The following is a 20,622-nucleotide window of genomic DNA, read 5'->3' as shown; positions in this document are numbered from 1 at the left end:
GGTGTTCGAAAAGATCATGGTGTTGGATGGGTTACGATTAGATGGTGGTTAACAGCTGACTTGAAGACCTGGAAATGTGGAAGTGGATGATATTATATTGGAGATATGGATGATATTAAAGAAAATGCGGAAGTCGGTTCCATAGGCAGGAAGAAAAAAAAGAAGGAATGATTGCGTGGAGGTGAAGTTTAGAGGAAAACTCATGAACACCCACGAACCAGGGCAATGCAATCAGTGATTGACACACCTGTCATTCCTGTGATTGTTTTCGTTGCGGAGAGGTTGCCGCTGATCGTGGTTATTCCAACGTTGTACTGACGACCTGGACGCAAGTCGTGGAACACGTGGGTACAAGTACCGCCAGGCAATTGAAGGCTGAAAATCACGTGACCACCATGAGACAAGTACACTTGAATGCTGTTGTGGAATGACAGCGAAGGGGTCCAGGTCACACGGAGAGCCGTCCAAGTAGCTTCAATTTTCACTCCAGTCACAGGCAATGGAGCTGGACACAGGAAGGAAGTAAGGGACATTTGATTTATTATACACAGGAGGAGGAGGAGAGGGTCAGGGCCATATATTTGTTCGGTAACCAAAGCTAATCTCCACCATAATTGTAAATGTAATAAATAGATGCTCCCGGAAGGGAGAGGGGCAGCATGCAATGAGGACACAGCAGAGAAGGGTTACATAACATCAACTTCCTTACCATGACAACAATTTATCATGAGAATTGATAAGATTTCTATCAGATCTCATGAGAAACCAAAGGAGATGTCCACAAGGATGATTTGTTGGAGTTGTTGTAGTTTGACCAACAGTTTCTAATTAAAGCACTGAGTCATATTGCACATCAAGTTTGCCTGAACGTGGAAACATCTCACCAACCTGTCCGAACCACACAAGATGCAGATGTGTGGAGTAAGTGGCTGTGTGTTAACACAGACATGCGGTAGAGCCTGCCAGATGAAAGGTTGACAAAGGTGTAACCGACAGCATCTGTTGGTAGTGTGTGGTTGACCACGTAACCTGTCTGGTCAATTAACTCCACGCTGAGATCGTCAAAGTCACCCAAGGGAGCATTCCATCGCAGTTCCACCGAAAACTCTGTGCCGTTGCAGGTTAGATTCTGCACCATGGAAGGTACTGTTGAGAAGGGAATAAAAAATTCAGCATTATCACGAATTTTTTTACACCTTCGATTGATGAAGTTTTGAATATCATGCTCGCACTGTTGGCCTATTATTCCTGTTCTTATTATTATCACTATTGGCCTGTTCCAGTTATCGACGACTTTCGCAGTCATGGGCTCGACCGAAGATCATGAAGCAAATAAACAGCAGGTCAAATCTTCCTTTGGCCACACAAACACAAAGACAAAAGGAAAACCACTGAACACACTCAAGAACCAGGACTATGCATTCAGTGATTTACACACCTGTCACTCCTGTGATTGTTTTCAATGCTGAGAGGTTGCCACTGATTGTGGATATTCCAACGTTGTACTGCCGACCTGGACGCAAGTCGTGAAACATGTGGATAGAAGTACCGCCAGGCACTACGAGGTTGAAAATCACGTGACCATCGTGAGACAAGTGCACTTGAATGCTATTGTGGAACGAGAGTGAAGGGGTCCATGTCACATGAAGAGCCGTGCGTGTAGCTTCAATTTTCACTCCAGTCACAGGCAATAGAGCTGGACACAGGGAAGAAATAAAGGACATTTGATTTATAATACACAGGGGGGTGTAGAAGAGGGTCAGGAGACATATATTTATTAGGTAACCAAAGGTAATCTCTGCCATAGTTGTAAACATAATGGATAGATAGTCCCAAAATTGAGAGGGGCAACATGCAACAAGGACAGCGGAGGAAGGTTACGCCATTCAACTTCCTTAACATTACAATAATTTATTATGAGATCTCATGAGATTTTTATCAAATTTCATGAGAAACCCCAGGAGAAGCTTATAAGGACGAGCTGGCCCGTTTGTCCATTGGACAAAATTTGCATCGGGCTTTATAGCCTTGCTGCATACCTGCCTGCTGTACTGCTTGAGCCTTCATTTACATTTCACCAAACCCAGATGTGCTTGAGCCAGAACAGGGATTATTCGTTCATTATTATTTTAATTGACAAATGACACTACTATTGTTATTGTTGTTATAATTATTCATATTAATTAATATATGCTTTGTAATAATGTCATTGTTTTTGTTATATATTTTGTAAATAGAATGCCATGGTGCGGAAGGACCTATTAAGCTGCTTGAAACGCCTTAATATGGCATGCATTTTAAAACATGGGAATTCTTCGGGGTTATTTGTAGTTAATTTGCCTGATCAACTCATGAGATCATGACGATCATTTTGGTGTATCACATTCCACATCAGAAAGTCACAGTAGAACTCCACAAGAAACATGTCTGTCTGTCTCTCTCACTCACTCACCTCATTCGTCTGTTGGAGTTGTCATGGTTTGACCCATAGTATATAATTAAGGCACCGAGTCGTAGCTCACATCAAGTTTGTCTGAACGTGGAAACATCTTACTAACCTGTCCGAACCACACAAGATGCAGATGTGTTGAGTAAGTGGCTGTGTGTTACCACAGACACGCGGTAGAGCATGCCAGATGAAAGGTTGACAAAGGTGTAGCCGATGGCATCTGTTGGTAGCGTGTGGTCGACAACGTAACCGGTCTGGTCATTTAACTCGATGCTGAGATCATCAAAGTCACCCAAGGGAGTGTTCCATCGAAGTTGCACCGAAAACTCTGTGCTGTTGCAGGTTAGATTCTGTACGGTGGAAGGTGCTGTTCATAAGGGAATAAACAATTCAGCATTATGACTAATATTTTACACCTTCAATTGTTGTTAGTTTAGAATATCATGCTTGGCACCGTTGGCCTATTGTATCGATTCCTGTAGAGTCAGGTGGACAAGATTTTTCTACAGAAAAGGTGGGACAAGATGGTCCCTCCCCCCCATCCCGTTACCACGGAAGACATGGTTATATGAGGGGTATCCTGAATGTCAGCACCAAAGAGATCTCTGGTTGATGTGGTCTAGCGGACAATTTTAAGATGTAAAATGTTCAATATACCGAACAAAATAACTTCTTCTTCGTGCGTATGGCAGCTTAGTTGCCAGGGTAGCTATCATTTCTTGGAAGCACGACTGTGTCACTGATGCAGTGCCCCTCTACCAGGGATTAATTTCACCGACCTCGGAAGGAAGACAGGCTGAGTCAACCGCCTGGTGTATTAATTCAGCGGCCAACAGGGCTTGAACTCAGGACCCGAGGATCCCAAGCCGCCACCCTAACCGCTAAGACAACACCAGGCTTCAACAAAATAACTGATGAGCATGTATGCAGGCAGTACTGTATATAAATGAGACTGTCGGGGAGAGCTGAGGGAGATATATTGCCACACCTTTCCTGCCACGAATATCTTGCCCCACTGGACTTTGTACTTTACAACTGTAGGTGTCATTTAAAATTGCAAATGGAAATCAAATGGTGAACCACATGATGTAACTGGAAGGGCACTCAGTGGAGCACACACCGCCGACAGGCTGGACAGTTTACGTTTTGTATCCCACTGATGGGCCAGATCTGCATCCGATCCTCCATAATTTAATCAGCTTGTTCTTGTCACCTACCCAACTCATCCACCAAGTTTCAGCCAAATCCATCCACAACGTTGTGAGATATCATGCTATACATAGTTTTTGGCCCCATCTCCAAATGGTGAAGAAGCATTTAAAAAAAAAAAAAATAGTATCCGTTTCCATATCTGGATCTTCACCAAAATCGAATCAATTCATCCTTGTCACCAGTGCTGGGTTTACAATGGCACCAAGCCCACACTCAGAAGGTGCCTTTAGTGACCAATTTTTTTTTTTTTTAAGTGTACACATCACGATACGTTTCAATAAAGAATGGGTGTACAATTTAATGCTACTTTTACAAAACATACTACATATTTGAATTAAAAAAAAATACTACCATTTCCTGGCACGTGACATCACCACAGTCCATACTGTGAATGGTGGACGTTCCAGTTTGAGTACCACACAAGCAGAGTGGGAGAGTAATAGCTAGTTTTGAGGACAACTGGATAATTAATAACACAAATGATGAAAAAACATTTAAGGGGCACTCAGAAACGCAGGCATAAAGCAGATAAGGATTAAAATGAAGCAAAACTGTCTCGTATCAGCAGATACTTCAGTTACGGTGCTTCTGCTTCGACTTGTAAATACTGCATTGTAAATTAAACTTATATACAGCTGTGTGCTGTGTTAAAGACTACTTCTGTTTCGATCATTATTTTGCAATTTATTAACAAATGGGAGGCCACAATTTCGGTTGGTACCAGGTTCAAAAAAGGTGAATACGGCCCTACTCGTCACACACCCAACCTGTCCACCAAATGCAATCAAATCCGTCCACAACTTTTTGAGAAATTCTACATAAAGACAAACAAACAAGCTGGTAGGCGACATGGGTGGTCACTACATAACTGCATACTAGTCATACAGCTTTTAACGGATCGGGCTGAAAGCTTTTGACAAAGAGGTTGATTATAGTGCGCATAAAAGCCTGGTAGGCGATTTTTGATTTTCGAAAAAATTAATTTTTTAGGATTTTTGAAAATTTTCAGTCCCGTTGCTAGGCAAAGGTGGTATCCATAGCAACGGTGCTCAAAAGCATACAATTAGATCCTGGTATGAACCTACCAGTCAAGTTTCATCAAAATCGGTTGACTCCTCTGTCCTCCAGATCTGTTCATCACATACAAGCTGGTAGACGACATGGGTGGTCGCTACATAATTCCATACTAGTCATACAGTTTTGGACGGATCGGGCTGAAAATTTTTGACAAAGAGGTTGATTATAATACGCATAAAAGCACGGAAGCCGATTTTTGATTTTCGAAAAAATTGATTTTTTATGATTTTTCAAAGATTTCAAAGTCCCGTTGCTGGGCAATGGTGGTGTCCATAGCAACGGTGCTCAAAAGCATAGAACTAGATCCTGGTATGAACCTTCCTGTCAAGTTTCATCGAAATCGGTTGACTCCTCTGGCCTCCAGAGCTGTCCATTACATACAGACAAACAAACATACAGACAAGCCGGTCGGCGACGAGGGATTCGCTAGGATCGAAGCGCTGGATACGATGCTTTTCATTCTGACCGATCCACCGATGAAGATTCATTGCCAAGACGTATTGGTTCACATACAATTGTTCCTCTGCCTGGCAAGATTTTTCCTATTGCGTATTTTGCCAACTGGCACTCCTCATAAAAAATGACGGTAAATAGACACCCTATCTTTGAAGGACTACCATTTGAACAATAATCGGTTTGCTGGTTTGCGCTGTGGAGCCTCGCGTTGCGCACGCACGCACGCACGCACGCACGCGGAAAACCCAATAAACTTCTCTCAATGCTCTTGTTTGACCACACCTCCCGAGTCACACAATATTTTTCATAAGCCACGCCCACTTTTCATAAGCCACGCCCACTTTTCTGCACCACTCCGACTTTCCTAAGCCACTCCCACTTTTCATCAGCCACGTCCACTTTCCCTAAGCTCCGCCCACTTTACTAAGCCCCTCATAAAAATTGACGGTAAATAGACACCAGATTTTTGAAGGACTACCATTTGAAAAATAAAACCTCAATCAAAAATCGGCTTGAGTAAAATTTTCGAAATATCTCGAAGTGTTCAATTCCGAAGTCTCGTTTCTCTAAATTCAAAATTGAAGGACAAGTATTGAAAATACTGTACGCGGTTTTTCGGCCGCTGCACAGCAACGGGTGGTTGCTAGGCAACGAAATCCAAACCCACACATTCCCAGTATATATTCCACATGTTGGCAAAGTTTCATTGAAATCGGTTTGCTGGTTTACACTGTGGAGCCTCGCGTTGCAGACACACACACACACACACACACACACACACACACACACACACACACACACACACACACACACACACACACACACACACACACACGCACACACACACACACACACGCACACACACACACACACACACACACACACACACACACACACGGAAAACCTGACAATAAGGGATATCTAGCATATATAGCGAATCCAACAGACGGAAAAAGTGAAAATAAGGGTACTCTAGCGACCACCCAACAAGCCGGTAGGCGACATGGCTGGTCGCGACAAAATTGCATACTAGTCATACAGTTTTTGATGAATCGGGCTGAAAATTTTTGACAAAGAGGTTGATTATAATACGCATAAAAGCACGGAAGCCGATTTTTGATTTTCGAAAAAATTGATTTTTTATGATTTTTCAAAGATTTCAAAGTCCCGTTGCTGGGCAATGGTGGTGTCCATAGCAACGGTGCTCAAAAGCATAGAACTAGATCCTGGTATGAACCTTCCTGTCAAGTTTCATCGAAATCGGTTGACTCCTCTGGCCTCCAGAGCTGTCCATTACATACAGACAAACAAACATACAGACAAGCCGGTCGGCGACGAGGGATTCGCTAGGATCGAAGCGCTGGATACGATGCTTTTCATTCTGACCGATCCACCGATGAAGATTCATTGCCAAGACGTATTGGTTCACATACAATTGTTCCTCTGCCTGGCAAGATTTTTCCTATTGCGTATTTTGCCAACTGGCACTCCTCATAAAAAATGACGGTAAATAGACACCCTATCTTTGAAGGACTACCATTTGAACAATAATCGGTTTGCTGGTTTGCGCTGTGGAGCCTCGCGTTGCGCACGCACGCACGCACGCACGCACGCACGCGGAAAACCCAATAAACTTCTCTCAATGCTCTTGTTTGACCACACCTCCCGAGTCACACAATATTTTTCATAAGCCACGCCCACTTTTCATAAGCCACGCCCACTTTTCTGCACCACTCCGACTTTCCTAAGCCACTCCCACTTTTCATCAGCCACGTCCACTTTCCCTAAGCTCCGCCCACTTTACTAAGCCCCTCAAAAATTGACGGTAAATAGACACCAGATTTTTGAAGGACTACCATTTGAAAAATAAAACCTCAATCAAAAATCGGCTTGAGTAAAATTTTCGAAATATCTCGAAGTGTTCAATTCCGAAGTCTCGTTTCTCTAAATTCAAAATTGAAGGACAAGTATTGAAAATACTGTACGCGGTTTTTCGGCCGCTGCACAGCAACGGGTGGTTGCTAGGCAACGAAATCCAAACCCACACATTCCCAGTATATATTCCACATGTTGGCAAAGTTTCATTGAAATCGGTTTGCTGGTTTGCACTGTGGAGCCTCGCGTTGCAGACACACACACACACACACACACACACACACACACACACACACACACACACACACACACACACACACACACACACACACACACACACGGAAAACCTGACAATAAGGGATATCTAGCATATATAGCGAATCCAACAGACGGAAAAAGTGAAAATAAGGGTACTCTAGCGACCACCCAACAAGCCGGTAGGCGACATGGCTGGTCGCGACAAAATTGCATACTAGTCATACAGTTTTTGATGAATCGGGCTGAAATTTTTTGACAAAGAGTGTGATTATAATGCGCATAAAAGCACGGAAGCCGATTTTTGATTTTCGAAAAAATACATTTTTTAGGATTTTTCAAAAATTTCAAAGTCCCGTTGCTCGGCAACGGTGGTGTCCATAGCAACGGTGCTCAAAAGCATAGAACTAGATCGTAGTGTGAACCAACCTGTCAAGTGTCATCAAAATCAGTTGACTCCTCTGGCCTCCAGAGCTGTCCATTACATACAGACAGACATACATACGGACAGACGGAAAAAGTGAAAATAAGGGTACTCTAGCGACCACCCAACAAACATACAAACATACAGACAGATGGAAAAACTGAGAATAAGGGTAGTCTCGCAGCAACCACCCAACAAACAGACAAACAGACAGAGGTAAAAACATAAACTCTGTCCATCTCAGGTAGCAGAGGTAATAAACGTGCATTTCTTGTTTATAAAGCATGTATAATTTACTATATTTAACCCCAAATCATGGAATGGTGATGCGGATTTCCATCTCCTCAATTTCCCCATTAAAGACCATGCACATTGAGGCCCTCAGTGTCTGTGGTACCTCACAAAAGGAAGCTATGTCTCACAATGTTGTCTTCACTCACTTGGTACAGGTTGGAGGCATCAGTCTTTTATCAGGCAACATTCTGGTCTTCTTCCTAATGCACTCTAACCTCTTCCCCAATGACTACCAAAAGTTCTACCAAAAACCTCTCCTTGTTATTCACTCCAAATTCAAGCTGAACACACCTGTTCATCCGCCTCTTCCCGCACAAATGGAATTGTTTTCGCAAATGTGTTATCTCATGCTCTTCCCTCCACAATTTCAAGTCCGTTTCCCACCACCACCTTTTATCCCTTCAATTTCTACCATTGTGTTACTCCAGATGCTGAGATCCTGTGTGATTTTTATGCACAATTCCTCTCCAAGAGCTGTGATGCATCGACATGCTATTGTCCCCCTGTATCCCCTTCACTTCGCCCTATCATTCTGCTATTTCATGAGATTTGATTCCTGTTTATATAACCTCTTCCATCGGAGGCTGAAGTGTGCCATGGTAAATATACTCAACACACAGCCAAATGACTTATCCGATACCTGAGAAAACTTCCTTTCCTCCATGCAGATGATTACACATTACACCATGTGGTAACCCAACCTAACAACAAATCTACAATAGCTGCATCCCTCTCGGCAGGCTTGGAAAGAAGATGCTGGTGTGATAGGTACAGCTTCTAAGTCAATTGAAGCAAATCTCACATTCACACGTAGTCGACCGGAAGGATCATCAAGCGAACCTACCAATATACTTACTTGGTCAACTGCGGGAAGAACACCAAGACCATTACTATCATACACAAACACTTGGGCAGAAAAGATGTCAACACTAGCCTCCATAGCCAGCCGCGGACCATGCATACGCAATGATGCCAGGTCCTTCGTTAGCAATTCTGAAATCCTCATGGGATACAAGCAAGGCCTTTGTCATTAAGAGGAGTTAAAGACGATCTGTGTGAATTTGGAGGAGCATCAGTGTGGATAATTCTACATTTAAGGGACATCCTGGCTTGATTCATTCACTCTCGTATGCAGGGTTCTCAAGTTACAGATCACCCAACCTTCTGATGGACCCTTGACATGGATCTTCATGCTCCATACAAGGTCATTTACATGATTGTACTTGAAAGAGATACTTTTGGTTATACTTTGGATATTCTCGAAATACTTCCATCATGGAATCAGGCATCGTCTGATCATGTCATATATCGGAGAGAAAAAACAGAGCATAATAAAAGCTCCTTTCTCTGCCGCCCTACGTGTCCGTCAAATACCTGAAATTTTTTTCCCCTTCTCTTCACGAAATAATACTTTAATGAAAGCACGTCGAGCTTTCAATAACTCTCAAAAATAATGACAACAACCTATACGGAATACAGTGTACGGCACCATTCAAGGTTGATGTAAAATGTCAGATCCACGTGTGAGGTGACAATGACATCATGGGCTTTGTGTTCGAGATTGATCTCCAGTTTGGATGTACAAATTAATTTAAAAAAATACAATTCAATATTTGTTTCAAAGAGTAACCTGATGTAAAGTACAATTCAGGTTACATTCATTAACTCCAACCTCATGTCCCATTATGATGATGATATCCTCTTCTCCATTATGCTGATGGCCAGGACCACCCAAGCTTCATATTGCAGGTGAGGAATATGACATTGGTTCTACCATGTCTGAGAGTGATGTCTTGCTGTCTCTATGATGGCTTTGAGAGAATGGGAAGAATCTTTTCAAACATCACCCAAGTTTGTTCAAGTTATTGACGACTTTCACGGTCACGGGCTCGACCGAAGATCATGAAACTAAACAAACTACCTATTAAATGCCTGGATTCAAATGTGTTTGTTTTATGTAACATCTTACACAGCAGGTCAAATCTTCCTCTGGCCACACAAACACAAACATCATAGGTTACGCAGACCTATGTTGTCATTGCTAAAGATCAATTGGGTATGATAAAAGCACAAGCTGGTTAGATTACAATGCAAAGGAGGTTTGGGAGAGGGGAGCTTTGGACTTTACAGGAAAACTCAAGAACACCCAGGAACCATGACTGTGCATTCAGTGATTTACACACCTGTCATTGCTGTGATTATTTTCGATGCTGAGAGGTTGCCGCTGATCGTCGTTATTCCTATGTTGTACCGCCGACCTGGATGCAAGTCATGAAACACGTGGGTATAAGTTCCGACAGGCAATGTCAGGCTGAAAATCACGTGACCATCGTGAGACAAGTACACTTCAATGCTATTGTGGAATGAGAGTGAAGCGGTCCAGGTCGCATGAAGAGCCGTCCGAGTAGCTTCAATGTTCACTCCAGTCACAGGCAATAGAGCTGGACACAGGGAAGAAATAAGGGACATTTTATTTATTATACCCAGGGGGTGGAGGAGAGGGTCAGGGAACAGTGTTATGGCTGTGGAAATTCGCAGAACACCATATAGGTCCTTAGATCAGTTATGCCGATAAGTCCGTGTTCAGTTAGATTTCCCCACCGTTGTCGAATGGGAATTATTCGTGTCGCCCAGGCTGTGATCTTTGAGTTAGCCGTTTTTCTTTTACTATCGTTATTTTGGACAAACCGCCATTACTACCACCACAAAGCGCCACCAACCACGATCACCACAACCACGATCACCACAACCACCTTCTCGTCAACCGCCAACATCCCCACAGACAACGAACAGCCGCCTTCAGAACAACCACCTTAACCACCACCGCCCAACCACACCACCCTCACTACCACCACAAACGCCAGCCACACCACCCTCACGACACGCAGATTCGTAACACTGATGTCAGGAGTGGGATCTGTGCCCGTCGCCATGCGGACAGCCACTTTTAGCCGAATCGCGGCCATACGCCCACCGGAGGACAATTCAGTCGCGACTTTCCGGAACAACGCCGAAAACCAGTCACGGGTGTGCTCCAAGCGCACACCTCGGCCTAGTCAATATTCTACCCGCGTGCGACAGGGTCAATCGCCGAATTGTCGATATACCTAATTATTCGCGCGGGCAGCCTACCGAGAGACCGTACCTCAGCGAGGTCTGCTCGGACACGTAAGCGGTTCGTTCAGTTCTGGGACAACCGAGCGGGGTATTATCGCGAGACCTCGCTGGACCCGATTCTTTTATCAGCTATCAAAAAGCCCGCTACCATTCCGAAATGCAATATGGCGTTTCAACGGGGAAAATGACACGAAGAACAGGCTCACATTCAAATCAGCACATTTATTATTTTACACGGATACAAACAATCATGCAAAGAATTGGTGAAACACGCATGCAGTTGATTTGTGATGAATGCGGGATGAGACCAAGACGCGAGCAAGGCGAAGCGCTACAACCGTCTATAATTAATCATGTACAGTCACTTAACAGTTTCTCTACTTAACGGGACACGGCACCACAACTTCCACACAAATAAAAGCACGGAAAAGACCCCCTTAAAGACAAGGGGATCAGACTGGACCCCTCAGGGTCTTTATGTCCAAGGAGCTTGGTTGACCGAAGGAACTCCAAGAGGCCGCCGCAGGTTACCTCCACCCTCGTGGTGACTTGCTTGGGCGTCCCTCTTGGACCCTCTCCAGCTCCTCACCGACTGCGGGGACCCCAGACTCCAGGCTGCAGCGCGGCTGCCCACAACTCCACACTCTCACACGAGCGCAGACCTCCACCGACTGACTTACACTCGCTTCTCCTCGACGACACACACACACCCTTCGCTCGGTTCTCCACTCGACGACTTCCACTCGCTTCTCTCTACTCGACGACTGCCACTCGCTTCGTTCAGCGCTCGCTTTTATCTCCACGGCCCTCGCTCCTCCTCCTCGCCCCCCTCCCTTCCAGCACGCGCGCGAAGCTTCCAGAAGCAGAGCGTTTTCCTCGCCGAATCGGGGCCTTTCTTTTGCCTTTGCCATAGCTTTCGTTTTGTCCACAAGTGTTTGTCGTTGGGGGGGAGGGGGGGGGGAGGGGTGAGGCCGTCGTCCATTCTCCCCCGATGAATGCCAGGCTTCTCGCAACCGTGCTGAGGTGGAAATGCAGTGGTGGTGTGGTTGGCGTTATGGTGGCCTGGCTGGCGTTTTGTGGTGGTCTTGATGGTGGTGTGGCTGGCATTCGTGGTGGTCGTGAGGGTGGTGTGGCTGGCGTTTGTGGTGGTTGTGAGGGTGGTGTGGTTGGGCGGTGGTGGTTAAGGTGGATGTTGTGAAGGCATCTGTTCGTTGTCTGTGGGGATGTTGGCGGTTGACGTGGTGGTTGTGGTGATCGTGGTTGTTGTGGTTGGTGGCGCTTTGTGGTGGTAGTAATGGCGGTTGGTCCAAAATAACGATAGTAAAAGAAAAACGGCTAACTTAAAGATCACAGCCCGGGTGACACGAATAAATCCCATTAGACAACGGTGGGGAAATCTAACCGAACACGGACTTATCGGCATAACTGACCTAAGGACCTATATGGTGTTCTGCGAATTCCCACAGCCATAACAATATATTTGTGAGGTTACCATAGGTAGTCTCCACCATAGTTGTAAATGTTATCAAAAGATAGTCCCAAAAGGGAGAGGGGAAGCATGCAACGAGAACACTGCAGAGGCGGGTTACACCATTTCAATTTCCTTCCCATTACAACCATTTATCATGACATCTCAAGAGATCTGATGGTTTGTTAGAGTGGTTGTATTTTGAAACATAGCGAACAAGGCTCCGAATCGTAATTCACATGAAGATTGCCTGAACATGGAAACATCTTACTAACCTGTACGCATCACACAAGAGGTAGATGTGTGGAGTAAGTGGCTGTGTGTTACCACAGACATGCGGTAGAGCCTGCCAGATGAAAGGTTGGCAAAGGTGTAGCTGACAGAGTCTGTTGGTAGCGTGTGGTTGAGCACGTAACCCGTCTGGTCATTTAACACGACAATGAGATTGTCAAAGTCACCCAAGGGAGCGTTCCATCGCAGTTCCACCGAAAACTCTGTGCCGTTGCAGGTTAGATTCTGTACGGTAGAAGGTACTGTTGATAAGGGAATAAACAATCCAGCATTATTGCCGATACTTTTCACCTTCAATCGTTGTAAGTTTAGAATATCATGCTGCCACTGTTGGCCTATTGTATCGATTCCTGTAGAATCAGGTGGACAAGATGCTCCTGGCAGGAAAGGTCCGATAAGATGGTGCACCCACGCTTTTAGATTCTCGGACATAGTTATATGATGAATATCCTGAATGCTTGCACCAAAGGACTCTCTGGTCGATGTGGTGTAGCAGGCAATATTAAAATGGAAAATGTTCAGTACGCTGAACAAAATAACTGAGGAACATCTTGCCACATCTTTCCTGCCAGGGATATCTTGCCCCACTCTACTCGATACTTTACAACTGCAGGTCTGATGTTAAAATTGTAAATATAAATCATATGGTGAACCACAAGATGTCATAGATGTGCATTTCATATTTACAAGCCACTGTACACAATTTCACTTTATTGAACCCCAACCCGTAGAGTTGTAATGCCGATTCCCATCTCCCTCCCTCTCACACCCCACCTCACTGAGTCCACGCAAACTAAGGCTTTCAGTGTCAATGGCATCTCACAAAAGGAAGCTACATCGAACAGTCCCGTTATCACTCACTTGGTGTTGGTTGGTGGCATCATAGTCTTATCAGGGAACATCCTGGTTTTAGTCCTATACCCTCGCACATCTTCTCTCATGCCTACCTCTTCAGTCCCACAAGTTCTCCAGAAACCTGACCTTGTTATTCACCCCAAATTGAAGCTGAACACTCACATCCACTCATCTGCATCGTCCCTCACAAATGGAGTCGTTTTCACAAATGTGTTCTCATACTCTTCCCCTCAGAACTTCAAGTCTGTTTCCCACCACCACCACCTCCACCACCGTTGATCCCTCCCATTTCTACGTACAAGTAATACTTCATCTGCTGAGATCCTGTATTCTTTTCATCGACACTTCCTCTCCAAGAGCTGTGATGCATTGACATGCTATTGTCCCCCTGTTTCCCCTTCACCCCACCTTGTGTCTGCCTTCCCTTGTCCCAATCATTGTGTTGTTTCATGAGATTCGATTCCTGTATATAAAACCTCCTCTTCCATTGGAGACTGAAGTATCCCAATTTAAGTATCCTCAATATCCAGACAAATGACCTCTCCAACATATCAGAAAGCTTCCTTTCCTCCACACATATGATTATACATCATACCACATGGGACACCAACCTAACGGCAAATCTACAATAGCTGCATCCCTTGTCCAGAATTAGAATGGATCATTTCCTGGTCTGATTGGTGCAGCATGTAATACAAATAAAGCAAATTTCACATTCTCACATAGTGTACTGGAAGGATCATGAAGCAAACCTACATACTTCCTTGTTCAACTGTGGGAAGAAGTTCAAGGCCAGCCTAACTATCATCAAGGAGCACTATTGGGTAGGCGAGATATCAACGATAGCCTCCAAAATTAGTTGCAGGCCATGTTTTCTCCACCATGCGAAGTCCTTCCTTGGTAAATCTGAACTCCCCATGACATACTAGGCCTTTGTCAATCAGTGGAGTTCAGGACCATATGTGTGATTTGGAGGAGCATCATTGTGGATCAATCTACCTTTAAGGGACATCCAGACTTCATTTATTCATTCTAGTCCATAGGGTTCTCAAGTTGCAGATCACCCAACCTTGTGATGGACCCTTGGTGTGGATCTTCATGCTCCATAAAAGCACATTCTTTGCTAGTACTTTAAAGAGACACTTTTGGTTATACTTTTGATTACGTCTAAACACTATCATGGAATCAGGCATCGTCTGATCGTCTCATACGAGGGGTGATTACTTTGTTTGTGGCCCAACAAAGCAAACACTTTACAATCACTTTTATTTCTCAACATAATCTCCTTTCCCAACAATGCACTCCATCCATCAGTCCTCAAACCTGACCATGCCCATTCTGTAGAACTCCTTGTTGTGCCCCTTGAGGAGGTTCTCTACAGTTGCCATCACAGCATTACCATTCTCATATTTCTTCCCCAACAGAGCTTCTTTCAGGTGAGAAAACAAATAAAAGTTGGACGGAACTAGATCAGGTGAGTTGGGTGGTTATGGCAGAGGTTCATATCCAAAGTTAGCAGCAGTCGCCACCGAAAGTTGGGCTGTGTGTGGAGAGGCATTGGCCTGGAGAAGCAGCAAATCTCGGATCAGGTTCCCTCACCTCCTTTGCTTAATTGCATAACACAACTGATGCAGTTAATCAGAATAAAACTCCTTGTCAACAATATTTCCCATCATCTCATGTGATCGCACTGTCACAATCTAAAAACACAATGACCATGACCTTTCCAGCTGATGTTCTCGAAATTTTGAAGGGTTGAGGACCAGGTGTTTTTCCACTGCATGCTCTGTTGCTTGATCTCAGCATCAAAGTGGTGAACCCATGTCTCCTCATCCTGTGTCACAATCCGCTGGAGGAAGTCGTCTGGACCAGCATGAAAACAGTCCAATAGCTCACAGGAAATGTCCAGATGATCTCTTTTTCTGATCCACTCAAAGCATTCGGGGAACCCACCGTGCTACATTTGCCATGCTCAATTTGTTTCTGACGATTGATTGAAATGAACCAAAACTGATATTCAATGACTCAGCTGCTTGCCTAATTGTTGCTTGTATGTCTTTCATCATTCCTTTATGCACCTGATCCACCATTTATAGTGTTGCCAATTCAACAGCACTTGTTCTCCCCTGCTTGAACTCAGCTACCCAGTTCTTTACCATGGAATATGAAAGAGCATCATCCCCTAATGTCCTGACTATATATATATATATATATATATATATATATATATATATATATATATATATATATATATATATATATATATATATATATATATATATATATATATATATATATATATATATATATATATATATATATATATATATATATTTGCTTGTGAAGTAAGCCTTTCTTGTGCAGATACAACATCACAACTCGGAGCTCCGATTTCTCCATTTTGCCTGAATTTAGGGAGGTTCCCTCTTTTGAGTCCATGCTCTGGAAAATCTACGAGTAGAAACATGGAGTCAGCAAGACGTATTATAATAACAAAGATCGATCTTTATACTCTGTAACTTTCATCATTATACCATGTCTACAAGTAGGTTGGGCCACAAACAAACTGATCATCCCTCATACATCAGAAGGAAACTAAAGCATAAAAGCACCTTTCTCTGCAACCATTACCTGTCCATCAAATACATGAATGTATTTTTAGCCAGCGAGACGTGACTCTAAGAGAGCTCAGCATTGTGAAGACAAAAGCTTTACAACTCGGCTCTTTTATATACAGGATCCGGATCTCCTTAAATACTAAACACCTGTACACATCCTCGCATTGAGGGTGCCTTTTGAGAGGGTCTATCATGAACTTTTAAATATATTCGGACATTTGCTTTAAAGTTTCGAAAAGTTCACGTTACTATTTAAAGATTATTCCATTTAAGGTATTGTAATTTCGTAAATACACTATTTTCTCTTCATGAACGATGATCGTCCAGGACGGGTCTCACTATTGGCTCCGTCAAGACACGTGACAAAATATCGGAAGTTGTTGTTGTTGTTTTTTCCTCTTCTTCTTCTTCTGGTGAAGACAACCTTTAGGACGCGGCTCTTGGACACATTTGTCCTTGTTTCTTCTTACTCTTCAGCAAATAATATTTTCATGAAAGCACGTGCAGCTTTCAATTACTATCAAAACTCAAAGAGAATGACAACAAGTTTGCAGATTATCATGTTTCGTTGTGTTATGTTAATCCACTGGTCCTGTGAAAGTATTAACCCCCCCCCCTTCCCTCCACTAAGGTGCAACTCACTTCGTCAGCCAACAAGTCAAACATGAAGACCAAGGATCATTCCAAAGAAGTCAGACATAAAAGTGGTAGAGAAGCACTGTTCAGGAGAGGGTTATAAGAAGATTTCAAAGTCACTCATTATCCCTTTGAGTACAGTGAAATCCATCATTAAGAAGTGGAAGATGTATCATACCACCCATACTCTACCCAGATCAGGTCACCAATCCAAACTCAGCAGCCGGGCAAGCATGAAACTGGTTTGGGATGTCACTGAAAATCATAAATCCAACAATGACTTTGAAAGATCTGCAAAGCTCTATGTCTGAGATGGAAGTCAGTGTTCATCAACAAACAATATCCTGTTCCCTTCACAAAGCTGGCCTCTCGACAGGTTGGCAGAACTAGAGCAATTTTCACATGAAGAATGGGCAAAGATTTCACCAACTCAATGTGAAGAAAGAAGACATTCCTGAAAAAACCCATCTAAAAGCTTATATGGAGTTTGCGAAAAAGCATCTTAATGATAATGCAGCCATGTGGTGAAAAGTTTTGTGATCAGACGAGACAAAAATTGAACTTTTTCGTCTAAATTCAAAGCGTTACATCTGGTGCAAATCGAACACTGCACATAACCCAGTCAACACCATCCCTACTGTCAAGCATGGTGGTGGCAACATCATGTCATGGGGCTGCTTTTCATCAGCAGGGACTTGCAAGCTTGTCAGGAGAGAAGGGACAATGGATGGTGCAAAGTTCAGGAGAATTCTTGATGAAAACCTGTTTGAGTCAGCCATGAATCTGGTAAGAGATTCACATTTCAGCAAAACAATAATCCAAAGCACAAAGCTAAAGCCACACTGGAGTGGCTGAATAAGAAGAAAATAAATGTTCTTGAGTGGTTCAGTCAAAGTCCTAACTGGAACCCAATTGAACATTTATGGCGATGCTTAAAGATTGCAGTCCAGCAACGATCCCCATCAAACTTGGCAGAACTAGAGCAATTTTCCCGTGAAGAATGGGCAAAGATTTTACCAACTCACTGTGAAAAGCTGGGAGAGACCGACCCAAGAAGACTCATAGCAGTCATTGCTGCAAAAGGTGCTTCCACCAAGTACTGACTTTAGCAGCTGAATACTTTTTCAAGCAGTGAGTTTTGATTTGTACAGGTATTCCTGACATGTAACCTCCTTCAACTATAACAGTGTTTAGTTTGATCTCTTCAGTTATGAATAAAAAAGGTCTGCATAACTCAACATAGAAAAACATAGCTCGACAAAGAAATATTGTTTCTACATAATTAATCATTCATGCAAATGTGGCATTATTGGTCGGGGGGGGGGGGGTGAATACTTTTGCAGGCCACTGTAGACCGAATACAGTGTCCCAGTCAAGTTCATTGAAAAATGTCAGATCCACATGTGAGGGTATAATGACATCATGGGCTTTGTGTACTACATTTATCTCTCATCAGGATGTGCAAATAAATTTTAGAAATACAATTCATTGTTTCAATGAGTAACATGATGTAAAGTACAATTTAGGTTAAGGCCCTGTCACACCTTGACGTTTTAGCCAGCGTATGCCGACGTATGAAAAATTTGGTGAATACGCTGGCACACGTCGAATACGTTATGGGTAAGTTTTGTATACGTTAAGAGCACGCTGAAGCACGCTGGTATACGTCGTAGTACGCCGAGCTCGACAAATTTTCAGCATGCTCAAAAAATTTCGATGTATGCCAGCGTATGACTCACACATTCCGCATATGCTGGCCCGAAGTTGTAGGCACGTTATGCGATCGTTGACACACGTCGACACACGTTACTCATAAGTCGAGGTAATGTCTAGCGTACCCGAAACTTATTTCTAACCTATGAGTAACGTGCTATGAACCTATGTGTAACGTATCTCCAACGCATATTAACCCATATGTCGACATATTTGACGTCTTCCGGACGACCACAGAACTTACTGAATGTGTTACGAACTTACAGCTACCGTATAATGGCGTATTAGCAGCGTTTAGGGGAATTGTTATATAAAAATTGGGTTCACAGGAGGAACCCGTCAGTGTTTCAGACTTCATGGTGAGTTGACACTTCATGTAACGTATCTCCAACGCATATTGACGTATGTAGACGTATTTGACGTCTTCCGGACGACCACAGAACTTACTGAACGTGTTTCTAACTTACAGCTACCGTATAATGGCGTATTGGCAGCGCTAGGGAAATTGGTATATAAAAATGGGGTTCACAGGAGGAACCCGTCAGCGTTTCAGACTCCATGGTGAGTCGACACTTTGATGTCTAGTGCGGTTACGATTTGAATCGTCGAGCGGCAGCCTTTTAATAGGCTACGCCACGTGATCGTCGATGATACGCTGCCGCGCTATGCATAAGTTAGACTATCGTTGGGCATAAGTTGTGAATGCAGACAACACGTGAAGCATTGGTTGGTATAAGTTATCTATAAGTTATCGAAAAGTTCTGTGTACATTACTAATACGTTATGCATACGTCCAACTCGTTATTATATGCCCAAAACTGAAAAAAACATCAATAGTTCAGCGTACGCCAGCGTTTTAGATAAATTTTGATACGTTATCATACGCTGGCTAAATCCTCAAGGTGTGACAGGGCCTTTAGATTCATGAACTCCAACCTCTTGTCCCCTTAAACATCCTCTTCCCGCTGGTTGTTATCTCCATTTGGGTTGCAGAAAGTCAGATGAAGTTCTCCCATTAATCAAAATCTCCACCTCTTATTTTTTGGTAAAGGAGCATGATTCATGAACCAAACCGATGAAGTTTCGTCGTTCTCATTGCCTCATTCCAAGGGCTCTTTTCAAAATTTTCACTGAACCTTTGACAGCCTCCACTTGTAGTTCATTTGTAGTGATATTCACCGGAATGATTTTTAAGTGCTTAGTAAGGGTTTTCTTTATCATTCCTGTAGCTCCAAATATGACTGGAACAATTTCTGCTTCCTTCAATTTCCACATCATCTTGACCTCATTTTTCAGATCCTGGTATTTGGTTATTTTCCTAATTTCTATGGCATTTAATCCAACGTCTTTGGGAACTGAACCCTCATTCAAAAATGCCGACTTTTCCTTCTTGTATTTGAGCACCATGTCCAGACACAATGCTTTCTTTGCAATGTCCACACTTTATGGGATATTCTTGTTATACGTGAGCATTACTTGTTCATTTTCAAGGATCAGATTTGGTTTGTTTCCATGATTGTTCTGGGACCAGGATGTTGAAATGTTATACAGATGTACTGGTGGATTACTCGGCAAACGCTGTGATGTCTTTCTGTGTACAGCTGTTCCGACATGAGTTTTTTATATCCCGAGAGGAGGTGGCTGGTACTTTCTATTTCTTCCCGACAAAACCTGCATTTGGCCAATTGGCTCAATCCCACCATTTTATTAAAAGCATTAGTGTAATGTCCTTTGTCTTGGGCATTGATGATGACTCGTTCTCCATCCCAACTAATTTGACCTCTCCTTAGCTATTCCAATTAGCCTTCCTTGTTGATCCCTGTTCTGTCAAGCTCTTTTTCAAATCTTTCTACTCTTTTGTCATTCTCCCATTTTTCAGAAT

General features: G+C 43.3%; 1 protein-coding gene and 1 pseudogene across 5 annotated transcripts in view; both read right to left on the bottom strand.

The window, feature by feature from the left end:
• LOC147030026 (receptor-type tyrosine-protein phosphatase beta-like) overlaps positions 1-20,622 on the bottom strand; it is a 267,673-nt gene that overhangs the window by 135,381 nt on the left and 111,670 nt on the right. For all 5 annotated transcript variants that reach the window (XM_085873693.1, XM_085873694.1, XM_085873696.1 and 2 more), the window contains 6 exons: positions 12,903-13,160; positions 10,226-10,483; positions 2,559-2,816; positions 1,439-1,696; positions 889-1,146; positions 248-505 (listed from right to left, as the gene is read on the bottom strand). In XM_085873693.1, the coding sequence (XP_085729819.1) occupies positions 248-505; positions 889-1,146; positions 1,439-1,696; positions 2,559-2,816; positions 10,226-10,483; positions 12,903-13,160 (1,548 nt within the window). The remainder of the gene's footprint in view (positions 1-247; positions 506-888; positions 1,147-1,438; positions 1,697-2,558; positions 2,817-10,225; positions 10,484-12,902; positions 13,161-20,622) is intronic.
• Positions 14,806-16,173, bottom strand: LOC147030027 (histone-lysine N-methyltransferase SETMAR-like; annotated as a pseudogene).

The sequence above is a fragment of the Eptatretus burgeri genome, chromosome 3 (genome assembly GCF_056783735.1).
Source record: "Eptatretus burgeri isolate ZD-2024b chromosome 3, Ebu_testis_v1, whole genome shotgun sequence".
In the NCBI taxonomy this organism is placed as follows: Eukaryota; Metazoa; Chordata; class Myxini; order Myxiniformes; family Myxinidae; genus Eptatretus; species Eptatretus burgeri.
The sequence above is the reverse complement of the archived record's forward strand: the minus strand, read 5'-3'. Positions and strand labels throughout refer to the sequence as shown.